We start from the raw sequence: 24,559 nt of genomic DNA, 5'->3' as shown, positions 1-24,559 counted from the left end.
GAATATAAGGTGTTGAAGTGCTCTTGAATGAAATTGGGCCCACTTGACCACCAGTATACATGAAGTCATATGTCCCAGGAGTCTCATGGCTTTCCTTATAGAGAAAGATATTGTTTTGATGAAATGTTTTACCATAGAGATTAAATTATTCTTCTTCTCTGTTGGAAGGAATGTTTTTTGAAGTTTTGAGTTCAAATTCATTCCAAGAAACCTTACCTGTGTCACAGACTGTAAAGTCGATTATTTTTAGGTTGCCAATACAACCTGGTTCTGTCAGTGTCTGAAGGATGCGGTCTATCTGTTTCTCAAAAGGACAATGATCTGTTTCTAGAATTAATAAATCGTCCAGATATGGGACCATTGTTTTATCATGTAAACACAGGTGTGCCGCTACTTCTGCCATTTTCTTGGTAGATAGACGTGGCGCACATGAAATCCCAAACTGGAGGCATACAAACTGGTAGTGCAGTATGTTCTTTCCTGACTGCAAATCTTAGGAACTTCCAATATTTTTGATTGATTAGTAAATGAAAATAAGAATCCTTCAGATCTATTGTTATCATATTTGTATTTTGTGTGATCAATGGAATGGCTGTTTTTAGTGAGTCCATTTTGAAACACTTGTATTTTATGAACCTGTTCAGATACTTCAGGTTTATTATAGTCAGCTAATCCCCATTTGGTTTCTTCAACAAAAACAGGGAAGTGTAATGAACCATAAATTGTTCCACTAGGTCCTGTATATTTTTAATAGTTTTCTTTGAAGTAATCTCGAAGGAAGGTTTGTTTCTTTGAATATGTCTGGGGGAACCTCTGAAGGATTTCCTCCACCACCTATCCTATAACTCCACCGACCCGTTTTTCCTTTATCTGTCCTACTTTGATATTGGAAATTAATTTTTTTATGAGGTCTGTCTTTCTGTTCTTTCTCCTCATGGAATCCCTCTTTTTGTCTGAGGCCTTCTCTAGTATCTGGTCTACATCTGATCTAAATACGTACTTGCCATGGAAGGGTATAGAGCAAATTTTATTTTTTGACGCAACGTCCACCTTCCAGAACCTCAGCCATAGAACTCTTCTAGAGCAGTTCGCCAACCCGGATGCCCTAGCCGCCAGCTTAACGGTGTCCGCAGAGGCATCTGCAAGAAAAACTACTGCCATTTTTGGCAATGGAAGTGAAGAAATAATTTGATCTCTAGGTGTTTTATTCTGAAGGTGAATTTCTAACTGGTCCAAACCACATATATAGAGACCTGGTGACACAGGTAGAGGAAACACTGGGTCTAAACATAGAGGTGGCAGTTTCCCATGTCTATTTATAATAACTTCTGTTTTTTTATCCATTTGATCCTTCAACTGCATTAAATCCTCAAATGGAATGGCAGTATTTTTGATCAGTTTAGACACTGACGCATCAATTATTGGTATTGTATCCTTCTTTTCAACATCTATATCATCAAAGGAATATCTTCTCTTCATTGCCCGAGGCAAGACATTTTTTTTTTTTCAGGAGTAGCCCAGTTACATTGTATTATCTTATGTAAATTCTCATGCACCGGAAAGACTCTTCCCTGTTTTTTCCTAGTCCCCAAACGTGGTGTCTTGGACCGATTTGGCCTTTTTAACCTACTCAATCTGTATAGTGCTACAAACCGCTTTCAGTAGCTGTTTTAAATCTTCTGAAGCAAATAAATATTTTTTATCCTCCCATCAGAAGATGAAATATTTCTTTCACCTTCTTGCCTATCTTCAATTTCTTCAGAATCAGGGAAACTGTCCAAATCAGATTCTATTTCTTATCTGGATTTTTTTCTTCAGTTTTTAGAAGCAAAAAATGTGGCGAGAGATGACATAGCAAATTGTACTGTATCTCCTTTTTACCATGAGTTTTATGTCATTCATAACCATCCTGTACAACTTTCTGAGTACATCCCTGACATAACTATTTCTTGCTGGCTGCCTCTAATTTCATATTACATATGGCACATTTAGAAAACCCAGTGCTTTTGGTTTTAACAGGGGGTTCCTTCCCAATCTAAAAAACATAAGAGGCAAAGAAGGAACCTCAGACATTAAACATAGCCCCCAACAGGTCAGAAGAAAAAAGGCCTCCCATAGGGGACTTACAGCTCCTGATACAGTGTTCCTAGGGCTGCACTCCATTATCACCTCCGCAATCCTCTGACATCAATAATCCAGGATGCTGAGGACGCTGCCGGCCCAGATATTATATCTGTCCAGCCACTGGATGTGGCGTCACCAGCATGTACTGGGATCAATGCCACCTCCAATATGGCACCTGGAAAGGGATCCTCAGTACCCGGAAATGACATAGAACATCATATGTCACTCCTATTTCTCGCTGGCGCCGACAAACGCCCTGAAGTTCCAGCGTACAAGTGAGGAAAGCTTAACTCCCCAGAGTATCGCAGACCTCTGCAGGTAATTCAAGAAACGGCAATGAGCTCTTGTTACTTCAATATTCTCGGCCCAAAGCCCCTGCTCCTCTGCATGTCTGTCCTGCACAGGAACAGGAAAAACACTAAAGGTGGGAGGCAGGGAAGGGAATTTAAAATCTTCTGCATATTTTTCCTGTCCCTGGCAGGGCGGGGCCAAGTCAAAGGTCCCATTGTGGTAATGACTGGGGAAAAGAAAGCATTCATTTTTGTATCAGTTTTAAAACACAAGAAATATATACATATACAGCACTGCTGTAATTGTACTGACCTGAAGAGCGCCGCAGCCTTCTTTCAGCTTTTCCTAGGCCAGTGACGTCACGTTCATCGTTCACATGGCCTAGGAGCAGCTAAGCTCCATTCAAGAATGGGGCTGAGCTGCAATACCAAGCACAGCTGCTATACAATGTACAACGCTGTGCTTGGTAAGCTGCGATAAAGCTGTGGCACTCACAGGATCACGGGTGCCTTCTCAAAACAGCTGATCAAATAGATCATCACTATCAAAATCTCAGAAAACCCTTTTAATTAAAGTCTGCTTGGAATAGTTTTTAAAAATAAAATGTAGAGTGAAAATCATTTAAGCAAAGCTTCAGTATAACATTTATTGTAATGAACTCAACTTCTCATTCAAGCTCAGTAAAAAAGTGTCCCAACTTCTAGTTATAATTTTAGAGATACTGTACCTCCAAATCCACAACTAAACCAGGCTGACAAAGCTGTGTCTCAAAACTCAAAGAATGAAGCTCTTCAGTAACAATAAGTGGTCCCTAGAAAAAGAGAAGGCAAAAAGCATTTTAACATCAACTAGCACATTGAGCATGCATTAGAAAAATAATATAAAAAATATATGCAAAAGGAACAAAGTATCACCAATGAATGGATAACTTGAAATATCACAATGTTTCTTTTTAAAGGGACACTGAAGCAGAATCCAAACAAATATAACAGGACAATGTAACATAATATTTTTATTTTTCTTATCTCATGTCCTATATCATATTTGCAGACCATATATTATACAAAACTAGTGTATTAGGCTGCAGCCATGTCTTCTTCCCCCTCCCTTTGACCCCTCTGATGCTAGTGCACGTGAGGCATGAGGTTCAGGAGGAAGGGGCTGGGTTTAGGCTTCATACTTTGTCTATACAGTTAGAATGGCCATTTTGTAGGAAGGAATCTCTTCTGTAAGCAATGTTTACAAAGCCATATTAGGCCTTCATTAGAGTTCTACTGTTTTCCAAAGCTCCTAAAAAACTAATTTGCCTAATTATACCAATTATAATTCCAGCTACATTTACTGCTGCGTAATTAGGCCTTTTGCCTTTCAGGAAATTTGGAAAGCTGCATAACAATAAACGTGGAGGTATGCTGGAGACCAAACTGGCATGAAGAATATTCATTGTTGACCTGACACTACAGTATACATATTTATACTCTATATACTAAATAGGAGAGCACTGTGTACATACTACTGTATGTATAGAATGTATGTATGTATCAAGTGTGACCTCTGTTACAGTTGTTACCCAGCTTTCCCAGACTGCTGGATTTGAAATATGCATAGTTATTTAGTAATAAAACTACTACTATAAAAATCAACCTTTAAAATTTTTACCCAGCTTCCCAGACTGCAGAATGGCAAATCTGCCTTGTTATGTATAGATAAAGCACTAATTATGATATGCCAGGTTAACTAGCCTTATTTGCTATATCTAAGAGCCTGGGTAAGCAGGGTAAGAATCTCTGTGAAACTGAAATGGACAGATGCAAATTGTGCCATTACTTGATATATTTGCCTTTGAGGGTCTTGGAAAAAATACCATGTGAAGCTGTAATAGGGACTACTAAATAAAAAATCTAGAAAAGCATGTGGTGGCTCACCTGTCGTGACAGATGGTTTAGGTGTTCTGCTAAAAAGGAGGGTTTTCAACTGGAAACCCTATGAAGTCAATAGATATGATTAATTGTGTATAGTAGGCACTCTATCATCCAAAACTGTACCCATGTATTGTACACACCAAAGTATAGTACAAGGATATATATCTCAGGAGCCAATTGGTTGAATATGTTGGCCACTGGAATATATTCGATAGTATCTGATTTATGGAAAGATTTCATACATAAAGTTGCTAAAAAGTATATATAATTTATTAAAGTAGTTACATAAAGGAATTTAAAAAGATGTTTAGTTTCAGTTCAGTGATTATGAGATATAAAAAAAATAAAAAAAATACATAAAAAATTATATAAAAAAATGAAGTAGAAAACTATAGGATGAAAAAATATGTTGAGTCCAGTGCTATAAGAGTTAATAATAATGATACAAGGTCCAGTGATAAATTAATTGTGATAATTCAAAACGTGATGGTAAAAATTATAAAGACATGATTTGAATATATTAATCTGATCCATGGGTAGAAAATACTGTTATAGTGATAGTTGGTATTCCAATAGTGATATAAGCATAAGTATAATCAAACTGTTCCACTGTATCAAGTGACAGTGTTTTATGACATTCGAAGTATTTAGTAATAGTAGCTATTACTAAATACTTCACTGGACCTTGCATCATTATTATTATCTCTTATAGCACTGGATTCAACATATTTTTTCATCCTATAGTTTCCTACTTAATATTTTAATATAATTTTTTATATATTTTTCAAATTTATTTTTTTATATCTCATCACTGAACTGAATCCCTGAACATGGACTTACCGTATAATTATTAATTGACTGATTAGGAATATTCTAGTTTTTATATATTTTTTTAAACATCTTTTTAAATTCCTTTATATAACTCTAGAAAATTATATATACCTTTAGCAATTTTATGTATGAAATCTTTTTATAAATCAGTTACTATCGAATATATTCCAGTCGCCAAAATATTCTACCAATTGGCTCCTGGGATACTGTATACATCCTTGTACTACACGTTGGTGTGTACAATACATGGGTACAGTTCTGGATGATAGAGTGCCTACTATACACAATTAATCATGAATAAAAAATCTACCTAAAAGAAATATCCATTCTCCATAGTGTGCAATATTTTCCCATATTGTTCTTTCAGGATCCAGGGAAAGCTGGGTAACAAGCTGTAATAGGAACTGCAGACTACTAAATGTACCTAACTAATCCCCATTTTTGCTCCCAAATAATGCAACAGTGTCCCATATTTGTCTTTCTGAGTCACTGGAAAGTCATAGTGGAGGGACATTTATCAGTAATTACTTAATTTGCTAAAAAAAAAATACTAACATTGCAAATCAAAAGTGGTGATTTGTCTCATCTCATATATATCAAAAAGCGCGCAACACTTTTAAAATGTGACTTTTAGAAATATAAACTTGATTATCTGCCTATTTCTCATCGCACTATAATGCGACATTTTAAAACTGAAATGCGCCATTTCAGCAAACCCTGCAAGACTTTACTTGTGACTTTTCAAACAGATGTGAGACTTTTGAAGCATATTTGCTAAATTTCCTGTGGTAAATTGCGACTTTTAGAATAAAACAATTATATATACCACTTAAACTTGTTCATATATGTGGTATACAATTACACCCAAATGATGCAGAAAAATATTTGTAAACTGGGATTCAATAAAACGTAACCTTTACTAGGTCATTTAAAATAGTATGTCACACTGGGTGAGAGACGACATAGACAACACTTACAACAAAAATATCTCCACTGTATCAATTCATAAATCTGATGGAAAAACAATTGGGTGGATCTCTCCTCGTCTAGGCGGAGTCCAACTGTGGAGGGCGGTCCTGGCGATGGTGTTCCCTTAGACCAGCGGTTCTCAACCTAGGGGTCGCGACCCCTTTGGGGGTCGATCGGCCCTTTCCGGGGGGTCGCCTGAGGCTTCCTATTGTGGGTCGCCCGCACAACGGCAGCGGCCCCTTATCCTCGCGCACAGGAAGTGATGTCCTATCACTGCCTGTGCTTGAAGGAGCCTGACGTCTGGACGGGTAAGTCGGGCCGCCTGTCAGCTGAGGTCCGAGTTTTTTCGTTAATGACACCACCACTGCCACCAATGATTTAATTGAGCCTGGCTAATTTTATTTTAATTATTTGGCTGAGCAAGGCTTAATTTATTTGGGGGGACATGAAGCACCGCTGATTTATTTATTTGGGGGACCCTGAGCACTTCTGATTTATTTATTTGGGGGACCCTGAGCACCATTGATTTATTTATTTGGGGGAAACCTGATGCACCACTGATTTATTTATTTGGGGGTACCCTGAGCACCGCTGATTTATTTATTTGGGGGAGACCTGAAGCCCCGCTGATTTATTTATTTGGGGGACCCTGAGCACTTCTGATTTATTTATTTGGGGGGGACTTGAAGCACCACTGATTTATTTATTTGAGGGGTACCCTGAGCACCACAGATTATTTTTTTAATTTTTTTTGGGGGGGGGGGTACTGTGAGCACCACTGAGTTATTTATTTGAGGGGTACTGTGCGCACCACAGATTTATTTTTTAGGGGGTATTTGTTGTTTATTATTTATTTTAAAGTTATTTATTTGGTTTACAAATATTTTGTATTTATGCTAAAGTTCTGTGGTTATGAATGAATACTTGTGTATTTGAATTAACATTTGGTGTATTGGTGTTTGTGCGTGTTTTTGGTGGGTCATCATAACAGTAGCAAAATTAGTTATGACGTAGCAAGGAAAAAAATGTAATGGTTGGGGGTCACCACAACATTAGGAACTGTATTAAGGGGTCACGGCTTTAGAAAGGTTGAGAACCACTGCCTTAGACCTATGTGACCAGGTGCTGGTGTGATAATTGGCACGATGTTATATCCTACAAAGCCCTATTGTGGCTTTCCTGCCTACCTAGGGGAATAGGGGCTCATCTGTAGCCTGCCTACCACAATGGAGCACCCGCCCCGACAGGGGCGACCCCACACCGAGCCTTTCCCTCAGTATGGGTCTCAGATTCTATCAAGCCCTAACTACAACGCCCTACATGCCATGTTTCTGTCACTTCTGGACATCATCAGGGGACTTCACATGTATATATTCCAGGGCAACTACAAATAGAAATTATAAACAGACACTCAGTATAGGTCACAAATATATGAGCGCCACATATATAGTGGCTTATCAGCAGCCACAATCTACTTACTGGGAATCAAGGTGATTTTAGCCTCGTATCCGTGGACAAGAAGATGGATAACTCTTGTCCTTACTGATGCAGGGGAAGTGTCCCTTGTCAGCCGATGTCTCACCACAAATAACAGTGATTTGGGTGAGCATTGAAAGGTTGTAAACCGCCTCCTTATGTAGCTCTACTTCCGATATGTGTACGCCCCCCATGATCATCTAACTCACCTGTCCAGGTATCGCAAAGCGCTTGTGATTCAGCGTGGAACACACGCCACTCGCGTGCGTTCCACCGGACCGGAAGTTGATGTCACGTGATGCGGGCTAAACCGGAAGTGAGGTCAGAGCCAGAGTCAGAGAGTTGCCGTTTCCTTAGCAACTTCTTGGCTCATGACGCTCGGCCCTGTTAGCAGACACATGATAAGTTGCCTGTTGTTTTGATAAATGCAGGATCGCATTACAGATATATATTAGCAGGACAGCCGAGCACAGGCCATTCCACTACAGACGCCAGCCGATTGTTGGGCCCTGGAACCCAATTTTTTAAAAACCGGATTACATTTTTGGATGTTCTGATTTCAGATGAATCCACCATCAGAACCGATGCGCTCATTATTGGATGAGACAGCATCTGATCCGTGGGTCATTCAGAATTAACTACCGGGGGGGGGGGGGGGGGGGGAAGGGAGGAAGGGATTAACCACCCTTCCTTAACGGGTTTCCTCTATATCTGCTCCGGTCTTGTCCTTCACCACACCACACGCGCCCACCAGGTGGGCACTTATGATGCGGGGAGGGGCACGACAGGAACACATACATCACAGTTCAACTTTTGATTAAGATCAGCAATAATTTTGTTGTTCGTTTAGCCCGGATGGGTGGACTGTTTTGAGATAAAAGATCCATTTAGCCTCACATTGCAGGATCCTTCTATCAAAATCACCCCGTCTTGTTCCTGGCTTGATTTTTTCAATTCCTGAAAAAGATAGGCAGTCCAGTCTCCCACCATGTTTGATATTTACATGACGTGCCACCGATGTGTCCTTATCATTGCTTATATCACTCAAATGCGCTCTATAATTTCTATTTGTAGTTGCCCTGGAATATATACATGTGAAGTCCCCTGATGATGTCCAGAAGTGACAGAAACATGGCATGTAGGGCGTTGTAGTTAGGGCTTGATAGAATCTGAGACCCATACTGAGGGAAAGGCTCGGTGTGGGGTCGCCCCTGTCGGGGCGGGTGCTCCATTGTGGTAGGCAGGCTACAGATGAGCCCCTATTCCCCTAGGTAGGCAGGAAAGCCACAATAGGGCTTTGTAGGATATAACATCGTGCCAATTATCACACCAGCACCTGGTCACATAGGTCTAAGGGAACACCATCGCCAGGACCGCCCTCCACAGTTGGACTCCGCCCAGACGAGGTGAGATCCACCCAATTGTTTTTCCATCAGATTTATGAATTGATACAGTGGAGATATTTTTGTTGTAAGTGTTGTCTATGTCGTCTCTCACCCAGTGTGACATACTATTTTAAATGACCTAGTAAAGGTTACAAATTCAAAGACTCCAGCCAAGTTGGTGTGAAGTGCAATTTCTGTTTATTTAGCAAACAGTGATAGTTGCTACGGCAAAGTAAATGGTAACGTTTCGGCACATCCCCTCTTCTCAGAGGCGGTATAACCGCATGTTTTTCCCCTCTACTGCGTCCACACCTGAAGATCTTCTGCACCATAAGCGGCACTGGTCTGATGAAGGCACGGATGTGCCGAAACGTTACCATTTACTTTGCCGTAGCAACTATCACTGTTTGCTAAATAAACAGAAATTGCACTTCACACCAACTTGGCTGGAGTCTTTGAATTTATTACTGATAGGGGTGGGAACCCTACTCCAGCAGAAATATCCACTGTGTGCTACAAGGGCTCTGTTTTATTGAATCCCAGTTTACAAATATTTTTCTGCAAATTGCGACTTTTGTCACACACTCAAAATGTTTTTTCCTAATGCTTTGTTTTGTTGAATATTAATGTACTGACAAAACCCCATCTAGTTAATTTATATTAGATAAAAATAAATGCATCCTGTTATAATACTTAACTATCACTTGTTCCCACAAAGAGTTGTTTTTTCTTAAATGTGAATTTTTGACAAAAAGTCGCATCTTTCTGCCATAAATGCAACTTTTTACACAAAACACCACCACATAAGCTGGCTTAATTGTCCGCAACAATTTGAGCCATTTCTGCCAATAAAAGGAAGATAAATGAGGCATTATATGCGCCAATTTTATAGCCCCACCCACAATGACATTTCTAACTAATTTCTGGCAAGATGCATTTATTATGGTGAAAATTCTGGAGAAAACAGTTGATATATTTGGTGCAAATCAAAACGTGTCTAGCGCAACATGCTTAGTAAATGTCCCCCAGTATGTGGAAATGTAATAGGGACTGCAAATTACAAATATATATCATATATCTCCATTCTTGCTCAGAATTATCTGATAGCATCTCTAGCGTCTCCTGTGAAAGCTAAGTAACAGAATGTAGAGCTGTAATAGGGACTGCTGTATACTAAATGTATCTAACTAAATGGATCTCTGATGGAAATGACTCAAAGCGATGCCAAATGTGCAACAGGATTGTTTGTTTTTTTTTGTTTGTTTTTTACAGGATCCTATATTGAAGTACATTTTGTAAGGGTAGTTTCACACTAGAGTTGTTGGATTCCGGCAGGCAGTTCTGTTGCCGGAACTGCCTTCCTGATCCGGAAATCCATATGCAAACGAATATCATTTGTTTCCGGATCCGTGTGACAAATGCATTAAATTACCGGATCCGTCTCTCTGGTCCGGAAAAACGGATCCGGTATTTCTTTCTTTCACATTTTTAAAGGTCTGCGCATGCGCAGACCGGAAAACCGGATCCGTCAATGCGGCAATTTCCTGAACACTTGGTACCGGATTCGGCATTAATACATATTAATGGAAATTTTCTCCGGCTAAATACCATAAAAGGGACGGAACGGAAGACATCCTGATGCATACTGAATGGATTGCTTTCCATTGAGAATGCTTTAGGACAAAACTGATGCGTTTTTTTCCGGTATTGAGCCCCTATGACGGAACTCAATACCAGAAAACTTTAACGTGAAAGTACCCTTAGGCGGTAACTGTAGTTACAATCAGAAGCTATTTACAACTCCTAGCTGATGTGTGGAGGTGAGATACAAAAGATAAAGAACTTTTGTTGTTTAAATCAAATGCAAAACTGTAGACCTCAGTTGTTGTTTTTTTTTAGGTCAGCGGAGACTCCCTGACTATCAGAACAATGGATAACGTTTTCTGGCCAGAGGAGTTTCTGTTTACAGTAAAGTAGATAGAGGTAAAAAATGAACCTTATATGAAGCGGCGCTGCTGCAGAAGACAGGACTCAAGTAGGTAAAATAAAGCGGGTCTTTATTTGTATAAGACTGCCCCCTTCATCAGGACAATAGGTCTGTACATTGTGGGTGTGATTTCTGTGCCTTTTATTCTGTATTTTTGGCGCAATAATTCGGGCTTATGTGGGTGTGTGCGGGGGCGTGGTGAGGGCGGGGACGGGGGCGTGTACGCACGTGTTGTGTTCTTGTTGCTATGACGCTCCCAGCCGGCATGTTTCGTGTGCCGGCTTGATGTTATGTGGGCGGGCCTTGCTGATGTATGGCGGGCGGGCCTTGCTGACGTGCTGTATGGGCGGAGTGATGTCCCTTGTACTCCGATGTTTGTGGGCGGTGTGCTGCGCTCGCTCTGTTACTGTGTGTGTTATAGTGGTGGGTCTGGCCTGGGCGGGGTTAATTTTAGATACCTCGGGTCTCGATCGCATACAGTTATCTGGTATGGGTTCATGCGGTATATACACCAGGTCGTTTTTTCAGAGTAAATGATGTCACTCGTGTTCAGTTTCAGGGCCGGGGTTGAGTGATGCACTAGACTCGGATAAAAAATTATATAACATAAAATATATATTAGGATGTTTGGGGCTACATAAAAGTGAGGGATACAAGCAAGTGTATATGTATATATAAACGTGTGGGGTGGGAATCCCACATATGCCTGAAGATGAGAGTGGACTTTAATAAGTGGAGAAAAGTTATATTAAAATAATATAATAAAATAAATTAAAAGTAAAAAATAAAGATAAAAATAAAATACTAATAAAAATAGATTAAATAAAAATACCGTAATAGTAATAATCAAAATAAAAATAAGAATAAAAATAAATATAAATAAAAATAAAAACAATAGTAGTAGGAAGGCAAAAATTAAGGAGCAAAAATAAAAATAAAATGAATAAGTAATAAATGAAAGGACATACTGTATATAGATATAGGAGTTGCAAAAGAGAGGCCATATATAGGGGTGCCATTCTGAGGGTCTATCAAGGGTTTTGGCATAGATATATGTTGGTAGGGATTCCAAGTGTGTGAGGGCACTCATAAAGGCCCTGCGTTAAAAGGAGAGAGGTTAGGAGTCCCGAGCAGAAAACTTGGGGTCCGTGAAAAAAACTAAAATTTTAATGGTTAAAATATATACTATAATGGTTAATGCACACTATATGTGTACAACATATAAAAGGAGCGTACTGTACGCTTATACGTGTGGGTGCACACGTGTATGTCTGTAGGTACTGTGGGGTATATGTGAAGTATTAGGATTTTAGGATTTACAAGATTGTTTCGCTGATCTCATTTAGTCCAAAGGTGGTTAAAGTGTCCAGTTGGAATATCCAAAAGACCTCCCTTCTCTGAAGGCTGTTGAACCTATTGTAGGGATTTATAGGTATGTAGTCGATAGGTGTGATTTTTATCGCATGTTTATCTTTTTCTGCTGTGGTCATACAATGTCTGGAGATGCTGTGTTTTACACTCTGTTTCCGTATATTATATCTGTGTTGGTTTAATCTGCAGTGTAGCGGCTGTGTGGTACGGCCCACATATTGGAGGCCGCATTGGCATTCGATCAGATAGATGACATAGCTGCTCTGACATGTGAGGTGATGTTTGATTTTGAAAGTGGCACCGTTCTTTGTTGATGTGAAGGTTGTGCTTCTATGTGTGATGGTATTACAACAGAGGCAGCGTCTTTCTCCACATTTATAGCTGCCCATTACTTTCTGTGTAGTGCACTTTTTTTCTCCATTGTTTTGTTTCGGTTTGTTTGGGGCCACGGTGCTCTTGATTATGGGGGCTCTTCTATATGTGATTATTGGTTTCTTAGGTAGATACTTTTCAAGATAAGGGTCTTGTTACAAAATGTGCCAGTGTTTTGCTAGTATTGTGCGTATGGCATTGTTGGATGTATTGTATTGTGTGATGAGGTTGAGATGTCTTTCTGTTTGGGTTCCATCCTTTTCTGTTGTTTTACTGGTATTTTAATACGCCCAGCAGATAAAGGAGGGGCAATAGTCTTACAAAATACAGAAGATTATGAAAAAGAAGCCCTGAACATTTTGAATGACAAAATTACTACCAGAAAATAACTGAAAACCCCTTCCCCAATATAATAAAAAAACTAACTACCTTTATAAAAAGTGCTCACGAGAACCAATACATTAACAGAAAAGAAAAAAAATTCCTCACCCCAAAATCACCCTCTAATCCATATTTTTACCACCTCCCAAAAATACACAAGAATGTTACAAATCCTCCAGGGAGGCCCATAGTATCAAATACCAATTCAGCAACAAGCAATCTATCCCATTACCTCGACCTTTTCCTACAGCCCTATGTACGCAATGTAGACAGCTATGTTCATGACTCCAGACAAATAATCCAAGAACTAGCGGACATCCCCTGGAAGGATACATATGCTCTACTAACGATGGACGTAACAGCACTATACTCCAACATACGACATGATCTAGCCACACGTATAAGCGTACAGTACGCTCCTTTTATATGTTGTACACATATAGTGGTGTGCATTAACATTGACCATTATAGTATATATTTTAACCAATAAAATTTTAGTTTTTTTCACGGACCCCAAGTTTTCTGCTCGGGACCCCTAACCTCTCTCCTTTTAACGCAGGGCTTTTATGAGTGCCCTCACACACTTGGAATCCCTACCAACATATATCTATGCCAAAACCCTTGATAGACCCTCAGAATGGCACCCCTATATATGGCCTCTCTTTTACAACTCCTATATCTATATATCTCCTTTCATTTATTACTCGTTCATATTATTTGTTCTTTTTATTTTTATTTTTGCTCCTTAATTTTTGCCTTCCTACTACTATTGTTTTTATTTTTATTCTTATTTTTATTTTGATTATTACTATTATTTTTATTTTCATCTATTTTTATTAGTATTCAATTGTAATATATTAGTTGGATGCACAGGGTGGTTGAACCGCCAACCAGGGTGCTCACAGTCTTGCAGCGTCACCCCGCTGCTAAGAAAGACAGAAATATAGAAAAAATGACTGGGCACACCTAGGATATTTAGTAGCTGGTGTTTATTGTTACTCAAATATAAAATATGGATCCAATAGGGGGATGTACAACATATAATTTAATGGTGTGTACTTAAATAGTTAAAACGTTACCTATAGATAAAACAATATTCAAGGCAGATATTCTGTGTATTCTGCGGCCGAGGTGCTGCTGATTTGGTTACCCAATAGTGGTATTGTGACCCAACAGCCTCATCTCAGACGCATTATGAACAGAAATACTGAATAGAAAAAATGTGACAATAAATAGACAGCATAACACAATATTAATAAAGCTTGTTAGATGAAAAAAGTAAAAAATGTATAAACACCGGATGATGTAAAGAGTTGTCCTCAAGAAATCCGAATATAGTCAAGTCCCACTAATATAGGTAGCCAATTTGGACTAAAAGATAATACTGTACAGTAAATTGGCGGTGCTCAGATGCAATGATACTTTGCTCCGTCACTGACTCAGCGGCGTCCCGCTTTCAGTCAGAAAAGGAATCCAGCATTAAGTAGTAGTTAGTGAAGGAACGCTCTTACCATGGTTGGAGGGATCTCACAGGTCAGAGAAACCTCTGCCGTCTGTCGGAACTTTTAATCCCGATTTTCTTGTTGCGGTCAGGTAAAAAACCCGTAGTGGGTAGTATGGATCACCTGTTGGCAGTTGGATTTTCTGCACGAGGTCCCGCTTGTTGAGATCTGGATGAGATGTCCCAGCTTTTCGGGCAAAAGTTTCAGACCGGCTTTATTTCGTAAGGCGGCTCAGAGTTGTTCCTTAATAAGTTCAATGCGGTGCACTCGCATAGAGTTGGGGGGTCAGACCAGACGCGTTTCGGGGCTAGAGTATCCCCTTCCTCAGTGGCTTATCTGACCTCCCCAAAAGACCCTTCTTTTATACTCAGCAAAGGAGTCAAAAACCCGGTTCGGATTTTGGTTCCGGAAGTCCTGTGAAGGGCGTTATCCAATCAGGAAATATTTCCATTATCACTGTGGTATAGCGGATTTTCGTATTTTATTTCTTTAACATTGGTGTGTGTCCACATATCTAAACTCATTTATAACTTGTGGGATTGTTATGTTAGGTGAATGGCAATAACTTTATGCCGCTGCGATTCCCCTGTGCTTTTGTAAAACGTCCGAACAGTAGCATAGTGACCATTGTAAACATAAATAGATAATAAATCATGTATAAACAACATTTTAAAAGTGGTATCAACATTTGTATATGTGTTCAATCAATCAATTTACTAAAGAATAATACAGAACGAAAAGGTTAAAAAACGAAAGTGGAGGATTCCTAGTCAAATAAATGTTAGAGGAACATATATACTACGAGGCTATCAGTATATATATTGGTATGATAAACAGATTATATATCTATATACCTATAGCCTCTATGTATAAATATTTAATATCACTCATTAGTTCATTAATTTATATGAAGTCTTCTCTAAAATTTCAAAAAGTGAACAATCTATATATTTGATGATGGCCAAAAATTTGCATAAAGTAGTAAAAACATGTATAAATATTTGGTTCATTTTCACAATATATTTTTGAAAAATGTTTTTGTTCGTTCTCAACGTATATTTTTATATATAAAACCATCAATGTGTATTTCTAAAAGGCAAAAATTTGTATTTCTAAAAGGCAAAAATTTGTATGTATGGATCATAAATATGATAAAAAATATGATAAAAAAATATATAATGTTAAAAATGTTAAAAAATAAATATCTGTTGTTTATAAAATTTAATGATGATCTCATAAATTCCCACACAAATAGTAAAAGTTCATAAATATTCACAAAAAAGATAAATATATAACAACTATTTTTGATTGTTTTTTGTAAAATATTTTTGATTCTTTATAAAAGAATTTTTTTCAAAGAAAATTCGACTGACTGAGCATGGTATTCAATCGAATTTTCTTTGAAAAAAATTCTTTTATAAAGAATCAAAAATATTTTACAAAAAACAATCAAAAATAGTTGTTATATATTTATCTTTTTTGTGAATATTTATGAACTTTTACTATTTGTGTGGGAATTTATGAGATCATCATTAAATTTTATAAACAACAGATATTTATTTTTTAACATTTTTAACATTATATATTTTTTTATCATATTTTTTATCATATTTATGATCCATACATACAAATTTTTGCCTTTTAGAAATACAAATTTTTGCCTTTTAGAAATACACATTGATGGTTTTATATATAAAAATATACGTTGAGAACGAACAAAAACATTTTTCAAAAATATATTGTGAAAATGAACCAAATATTTATACATGTTTTTACTACTTTATGCAAATTTTTGGCCATCATCAAATATATAGATTGTTCACTTTTTGAAATTTTAGAGAAGACTTCATATAAATTAATGAACTAATGAGTGATATTAAATATTTATACATAGAGGCTATAGGTATATAGATATATAATCTGTTTATCATACCAATATATATACTGATAGCCTCGTAGTATATATGTTCCTCTAACATTTATTTGACTAGGAATCCTCCACTTTCGTTTTTTAACCTTTTCGTTCTGTATTATTCTTTAGTAAATTGATTGATTGAACACATATACAAATGTTGATACCACTTTTAAAATGTTGTTTATACATGATTTATTATCTATTTATGTTTACAATGGTCACTATGCTACTGTTCGGACGTTTTACAAAAGCACAGGGGAATCGCAGCGGCATAAAGTTATTGCCATTCACCTAACATAACAATCCCACAAGTTATAAATGAGTTTAGATATGTGGACACACACCAATGTTAAAGAAATAAAATACGAAAATCCGCTATACCACAGTGATAATGGAAATATTTCCTGATTGGATAACGCCCTTCACAGGACTTCCGGAACCAAAATCCGAACCGGGTTTTTGACTCCTTTGCTGAGTATAAAAGAAGGGTCTTTTGGGGAGGTCAGATAAGCCACTGAGGAAGGGGATACTCTAGCCCCGAAACGCGTCTGGTCTGACCCCCCAACTCTATGCGAGTGCACCGCATTGAACTTATTAAGGAACAACTCTGAGCCGCCTTACGAAATAAAGCCGGTCTGAAACTTTTGCCCGAAAAGCTGGGACATCTCATCCAGATCTCAACAAGCGGGACCTCGTGCAGAAAATCCAACTGCCAACAGGTGATCCATACTACCCACTACGGGTTTTTTACCTGACCGCAACAAGAAAATCGGGATTAAAAGTTCCGACAGACGGCAGAGGTTTCTCTGACCTGTGAGATCCCTCCAACCATGGTAAGAGCGTTCCTTCACTAACTACTACTTAATGCTGGATTCCTTTTCTGACTGAAAGCGGGACGCCGCTGAGTCAGTGACGGAGCAAAGTATCATTGCATCTGAGCACCGCCAATTTACTGTACAGTATTATCTTTTAGTCCAAATTGGCTACCTATATTAGTGGGACTTGACTATATTCGGATTTCTTGAGGACAACTCTTTACATCATCCGGTGTTTATACATTTTTTACTTTTTTCATCTAACAAGCTTTATTAATATTGTGTTATGCTGTCTATTTATTGTCACATTTTTTCTATTCAGTATTTCTGTTCATAATGCGTCTGAGATGAGGCTGTTGGGTCACAATACCACTATTGGGTAACCAAATCAGCAGCACCTCGGCCGCAGAATACACAGAATATCTGCCTTGAATATTGTTTTATCTATAGGTAACGTTTTAACTATTTAAGTACACACCATTAAATTATATGTTGTACATCCCCCTATTGGATCCATATTTTATATTTGAGTAACAATAAACACCAGCTACTAAATATCCTAGGTGTGCCCAGTCATTTTTTCTATATTTCTGTCTTTCTTAGCAGCGGGGTGACGCTGCAAGACTGTGAGCACCCTGGTTGGCGGTTCAACCACCCTGTGCATCCAACTAATATATTACAATTGAATTCTAGTCTTGTCACCCTAGTGGATAGCACGGTTGGCTGATCCACCATGGATATTTGGGATCATATGGAGACCAAGAAACAAAAAGTGGACAATTTCCTTTTTGATAGTGTCAACATAGATACCGTCAACTCTGAAATATGTATCACTAATACTTTTAGAGAATTAGAAACACTATTAATCCGCCAGTTAAAACAACGGTGGGAAATTAAGACATTAAAAAGATGCATTGAAATTGATAAAATCCCTAAAGGATTATTGATTACTAAATATCCTGCACAAGATTTGCGTAGTGTGGAATTTGACAAAGAATGGGAGGATTTACTCCATGGACAGTCAGTCGCATGTACAAAGTTAATTATTAAAAGACGCACAGAGATACTAGAAGACACTACTAAACGTATCTCTGAGCTAAAACCAATAATAGACAAATTCACTAGGAATGAGGAAATTAGTTTAATTCAGACTAACATATGTCAAAATTTAGACAGAATAGAACAGGAAATAATAGAGAAAAAAGTAAAAAAGCTGAACTTTAAGAGAAGAGGGAGAATTGATAGGGAAATCACTAATAGGGAAGGTCATGATGAGCACAGATTAATGACAAGAGCAACTAGTAACACTGTAAAAGAAACAGACACGATTGAACAAGAATCAATAAGAAATGAACACTTCAATATACCCACGTATAATAGATTTGAAATATTAGAAGAAACAAATCATTTTTTAGACCGCACTCCCCCACATCACCGTGCACGTATAAGACAAAGATCACCTTCACCGAGGGCACAAACCACACAGAAAAACACGTATATAGACCACCAATACAATTTGAGAAACAAAACCCAGAACACCTCACAGACACACAAGACCCAAAACACGAGGAGACACAATTCACAGGACGAGTATCACAACCACAATCAAACACACAGGGTGAGACATCACGATACAGAAAGGGGAAGACACGAAGAGGAACAAGGAGAAAAAAGACACTATCACTACAGACATCACCCATAATTACAAATGATGCCATCATTAACTTAAGCTCAGTAACCCTATCAGATACACAGAAACAACTTCTCAACAAAGGTCTTAAATTCGCTCCAACAAAACCACTTAATAAATTTGAAACTTTTATTGGAGTGGAAAAATTCATAAGGAAATTATGTTTAAAAAAATACTTCCTAAAAAACCCAATGAATCGAGCAATTACTCCCTCCATGGATAATGATTCAATTATACACACTGCTTTGAAAAATAAATCAAAAAAGTATCCACGAAATGAGCTTAGTCAAGAACTAATCACATTTAAAGAATGTGTGATGAACGATGTAAAAAAGATAAAAAGTAATTTAAAATACAAACGCAACAATCTGACACAAAAAGAAATTACTGCACTTAAACATCTACAAAAGGACAATAACATTATTGTCCGGCCAGCGGACAAAGGAGGCTCTATAGTGATTCAGGATATTAAAAAATATAATGCGGAATGCTTACGGCAATTGGCTGATACTGGTACATACCAACTTTTAAAAAATGATCCAACTGATCAATTTTATATAAATTTAGGGAAATTCTGTAAGAAGGGGATGGATAGTGGAATTTTAAATAATGAGGAACATGACTTTATTTTAAACAAATACCCACGAATACCAGCGTTTTATTGCATTCCGAAAATACATAAGGACAAATCAAATCCACCAGGACGCCCCATTATCTCAGGGATAGAATCATTAACAGCTAATCTTTCAATGTATATTGACATTTTACTTCAAACTAAAGTGAAAAAAACACCTTCATATGTCAAAGATACAACACAAATTATACATAAAATAGAAAATATGCAATTTGAAAAACACTGGATAATGGGTTCTTTAGATGTCCAATCCTTGTATACGGTCATAGACCATGAACAAGGTAAAAAAGCAACAAAAAAACAACTTATAACGGAAGGCAGATTAACAGAGAAACAGATAGATTTTATAATTGAGGGTATTGATTTTATTCTAAAACACAACTATTTTTATTTTAATGGATCATTTTATTTGCAAATTCGGGGTACTGCCATGGGCACCAGGTTCGCCCCCAGTTATGCCAATTTATTCATGGCAGATTGGGAAGAACGGGTCGTGGCCCCTAGACTGGGGACGGACCTGGTGCTCTGGCAGAGATACATCGATGATGTGTTTTTTATCTGGCAATCAGGCCCCGAATCACTCAACCAGTTTTTAGACGATATTAACCATAATGATCTCAATCTTAAATTTTCGGGAATTAATAGTAAAGAAATTTTAGAATTTTTAGATTTGAAAATTTATGTAGACGAAAATGTACTTAAAACGTGCACGTTCATTAAGCCCTCAACGCGAAATAGTTATATCTTATTTAACAGCTGCCACCTGCCAAGCTGGCTCACTAACATTCCGCAGGGACAGTTCCAAAGATTGAGACGTAATTGTACAATGATGGACCAGTTCCAAATTGAGGCAGAGCAAATGAAGTCAGAATTTTTAAAAAAAGAATATCCAGAAGAAATTTTGAATTTGGCATTGGACAAAGTCACTAAAATGGATAGAAAGGAGTTTTTTAATGGTAAAACTAAAAACCGCAAAGAGAATATGGACAATCAAGTAAAAATAATATTACCATATAGTAGTGAACATGGCAAGATAAAAAACATCATATACAAACATTGGGATATTATCAAAAAAGAAAAAACTATAGGTACAATAATTCCACCAAAACCCTTGATTGTTTTTACTAAAGCACCAACATTAGGCAATAAGATAGCCCCCACAGTCAAGGAGGATGAACAACAAAAAAATATCCCATCAATACAAAAATGGATGGATCTAAAAGGTTTTTTCAGGTGTGGCCAATGTGGCAATTGCAAACTAACATCATTTACAAAACAAACTAAAGAAATAACTGCAACCACCAATGGACATAAACACATTATAAAGGAATTTTTAACCTGTAGTACGGAAAATGTTATCTATATGATAGAATGTCCATGTAAACGCCAATACATAGGCAGGACCAAAAGAACCCTTAAAAAACGCCTTTCTGAACACATATCAAATATTAAAAAGGGCGTAGAAACTCATTCACTTTCTAAACATTTTAAAATTGCCCATAATAGTGACCCATCCAATCTAAAATTTGCAGCAATAGATAAGGTACCAAAAAGCTGGAGAAAAGGGAATCACATCAGCAAAATGTCAAGATTAGAGACACAGAGAATCTTTGAGATGGAAACTATGATCCCTGATGGTTTAAATGCAGAGTATGAAATTTTTGGCTTTTTATAAATATGGGTTGGGGCCTGTCTTTGAGGGTGAGCTATGCCGAGTAGCTTTTTGCCCCGGCTGGCTCCCCCTCGACGGCAGTCCCTTATCTCACAACATCGACTGACTGAGCATGGTATTCAATCGAATTTTCTTTGAAAAAAATTCTTTTATAAAGAATCAAAAATATTTTACAAAAAACAATCAAAAATAGTTGTTATATATTTATCTTTTTTGTGAATATTTATGAACTTTTACTATTTGTGTGGGAATTTATGAGATCATCATTAAATTTTATAAACAACAGATATTTATTTTTTAACATTTTTAACATTATATATTTTTTTATCATATTTTTTATCATATTTATGATCCATACATACAAATTTTTGCCTTTTAGAAATACAAATTTTTGCCTTTTAGAAATACACATTGATGGTTTTATATATAAAAATATACGTTGAGAACGAACAAAAACATTTTTCAAAAATATATTGTGAAAATGAACCAAATATTTATACATGTTTTTACTACTTTATGCAAATTTTTGGCCATCATCAAATATATAGATTGTTCACTTTTTGAAATTTTAGAGAAGACTTCATATAAATTAATGAACTAATGAGTGATATTAAATATTTATACATAGAGGCTATAGGTATATAGATATATAATCTGTTTATCATACCAATATATATACTGATAGCCTCGTAGTATATATGTTCCTCTAACATTTATTTGACTAGGAATCCTCCACTTTCGTTTTTTAACCTTTTCGTTCTGTATTATTCTTTAGTAAATTGATTGATTGAACACATATACAAATGTTGATACCACTTTTAAAATGTTGTTTATACATGATTTATTATCTATTTATGTTTACAATGGTCACTATGCTACTGTTCGGACGTTTTACAAAAGCACAGGGGAATCGCAGCGGCATAAAGTTATTGCCATTCACCTAACATAACAATCCCACAAGTTATAAATGAGTTTAGATATGTGGACACACACCAATGTTAAAGAAATAAAATACGAAAATCCGCTATACCACAGTGATAATGGAAATATTTCCTGATTGGATAACGCCCTTCACAGGACTTCCGGAACCAAAATCCGAACCGGGTTTTTGACTCCTTTGCTGAGTATAAAAGAAGGGTCTTTTGGGGAGGTCAGATAAGCCACTGAGGAAGGGGATACTCTAGCCCCGAAACGCGTCTGGTCTGACCCCCCAACTCTATGCGAGTGCACCGCATTGAACTTATTAAGGAACAACTCTGAGCCGCCTTACGAAATAAAGCCGGTCTGAAACTTTTGCCCGAAAAGCTGGGACATCTCATCCAGATCTCAACAAGCGGGACCTCGTGCAGAAAATCCAACTGCCAACAGGTGATCCATACTACCCACTACGGGTTTTTTACCTGACCGCAACAAGAAAATCGGGATTAAAAGTTCCGACAGACGGCAGAGGTTTCTCTGACCTGTGAGATCCCTCCAACCATGGTAAGAGCGTTCCTTCACTAACTACTACTTAATGCTGGATTCCTTTTCTGACTGAAAGCGGGACGCCGCTGAGTCAGTGACGGAGCAAAGTATCATTGCATCTGAGCACCGCCAATTTACTGTACAGTATTATCTTTTAGTCCAAATTGGCTACCTATATTAGTGGGACTTGACTATATTCGGATTTCTTGAGGACAACTCTTTACATCATCCGGTGTTTATACATTTTTTACTTTTTTCATCTAACAAGCTTTATTAATATTGTGTTATGCTGTCTATTTATTGTCACATTTTTTCTATTCAGTATTTCTGTTCATAATGCGTCTGAGATGAGGCTGTTGGGTCACAATACCACTATTGGGTAACCAAATCAGCAGCACCTCGGCCGCAGAATACACAGAATATCTGCCTTGAATATTGTTTTATCTATAGGTAACGTTTTAACTATTTAAGTACACACCATTAAATTATATGTTGTACATCCCCCTATTGGATCCATATTTTATATTTGAGTAACAATAAACACCAGCTACTAAATATCCTAGGTGTGCCCAGTCATTTTTTCTATATTTTTATTAGTATTTTATTTTTATCTTTATTTTTTACTTTTAATTTATTTTATTATATTATTTTAATATAACTTTTCTCCACTTATTAAAGTCCACTCTCATCTTCAGGCATATGTGGGATTCCCACCCCACACGTTTATATATACATATACACTTGCTTGTATCCCTCACTTTTATGTAGCCCCAAACATCCTAATATATATTTTATGTTATATCATTTTTTATCCGAGTCTAGTGCATCACTCAACCCCGGCCCTGAAACTGAACACGAGTGACATCATTTACTCTGAAAAAACGACCTGGTGTATATACCGCATGAACCCATACCAGATAACTGTATGTGATCGAGACCCGAGGTATCTAAAATTAACCCCGCCCAGGTAGGGTTGGACGATATCAAAAATATTCCCACGATAACGATATTAAGAAATTTATCGTGATAACTATATATATCACGATAAATGCCAATTTAGAAGAAAAAAACACTTGGGGCCACAAGGAGCCGTTATACTGTATGGGGCGGCCACAAGGAGACGTTATACTGTATGGGGGCAGCCACAAGGAGCCGTTATACTGTATGGGGCAGCCACAAGGAGCCGTTATACTGTATGGGGCAGCCACAAGGAGCCGTTATACTGTATGGGGCAGCCACAAGGAGCCGTTATACTGTATGGGGCAGCCACAAGGAGACGTTATACTGTATGGTTTAATGAAACATGGAGACATGGTTTAATGAAAGAAATGACTGGGACATAACCATACCAGGGTACTCTTTATACAGAAGAGACAGAGAAGGCAAGAAAGGAGGAGGAGTGGCCCTGTATGTGAAAGATAGCATTAAATCTAACCTAATACAAGTTGGTGAGGCCAACATAGAGTCAGTTTGGGTTACGTTGCAGTTTGCTAACCATGCAGTAACTCGTGTAGGTGTGATATGTAGACCACCTGGTCAAGTTAAAGAACTAGATGATCTACTAGTTGAAGAAATAGCTAAAATGACAATGAAAGGAGAAGTTATCATTATGGGAGATTTCAATCTTCCAGATATAAACTGGAAAACCAAAATAGCAAGTTCTACCAGGAGTACAGATATTCTAAATTCCCTACTGGGGTTATCTCTACAACAAGTGGTTGAGGAGCCAACCCGGAGGGAGGCCATTTTGGATTTGGT

The 24,559-nt window shown here is 37.4% G+C and overlaps 1 protein-coding gene across 1 annotated transcript in view; it reads right to left on the bottom strand.

Moving 5' to 3' along the window:
• STAT1 (signal transducer and activator of transcription 1) overlaps nucleotides 1–24,559 on the bottom strand; it is a 1,318,258-nt gene that overhangs the window by 362,986 nt on the left and 930,713 nt on the right. Inside the window, exon 15 of the mRNA XM_040441848.1 lies at nucleotides 3,143–3,226. Within this exon, the coding sequence (XP_040297782.1) occupies nucleotides 3,143–3,226 (84 nt within the window). The remainder of the gene's footprint in view (nucleotides 1–3,142; nucleotides 3,227–24,559) is intronic.

The sequence above is a fragment of the Bufo bufo genome, chromosome 7 (assembly GCF_905171765.1).
Source record: "Bufo bufo chromosome 7, aBufBuf1.1, whole genome shotgun sequence".
NCBI lineage: Eukaryota > Metazoa > Chordata > Amphibia > Anura > Bufonidae > Bufo > Bufo bufo.
The sequence above is the reverse complement of the archived record's forward strand: the minus strand, read 5'-3'. Positions and strand labels throughout refer to the sequence as shown.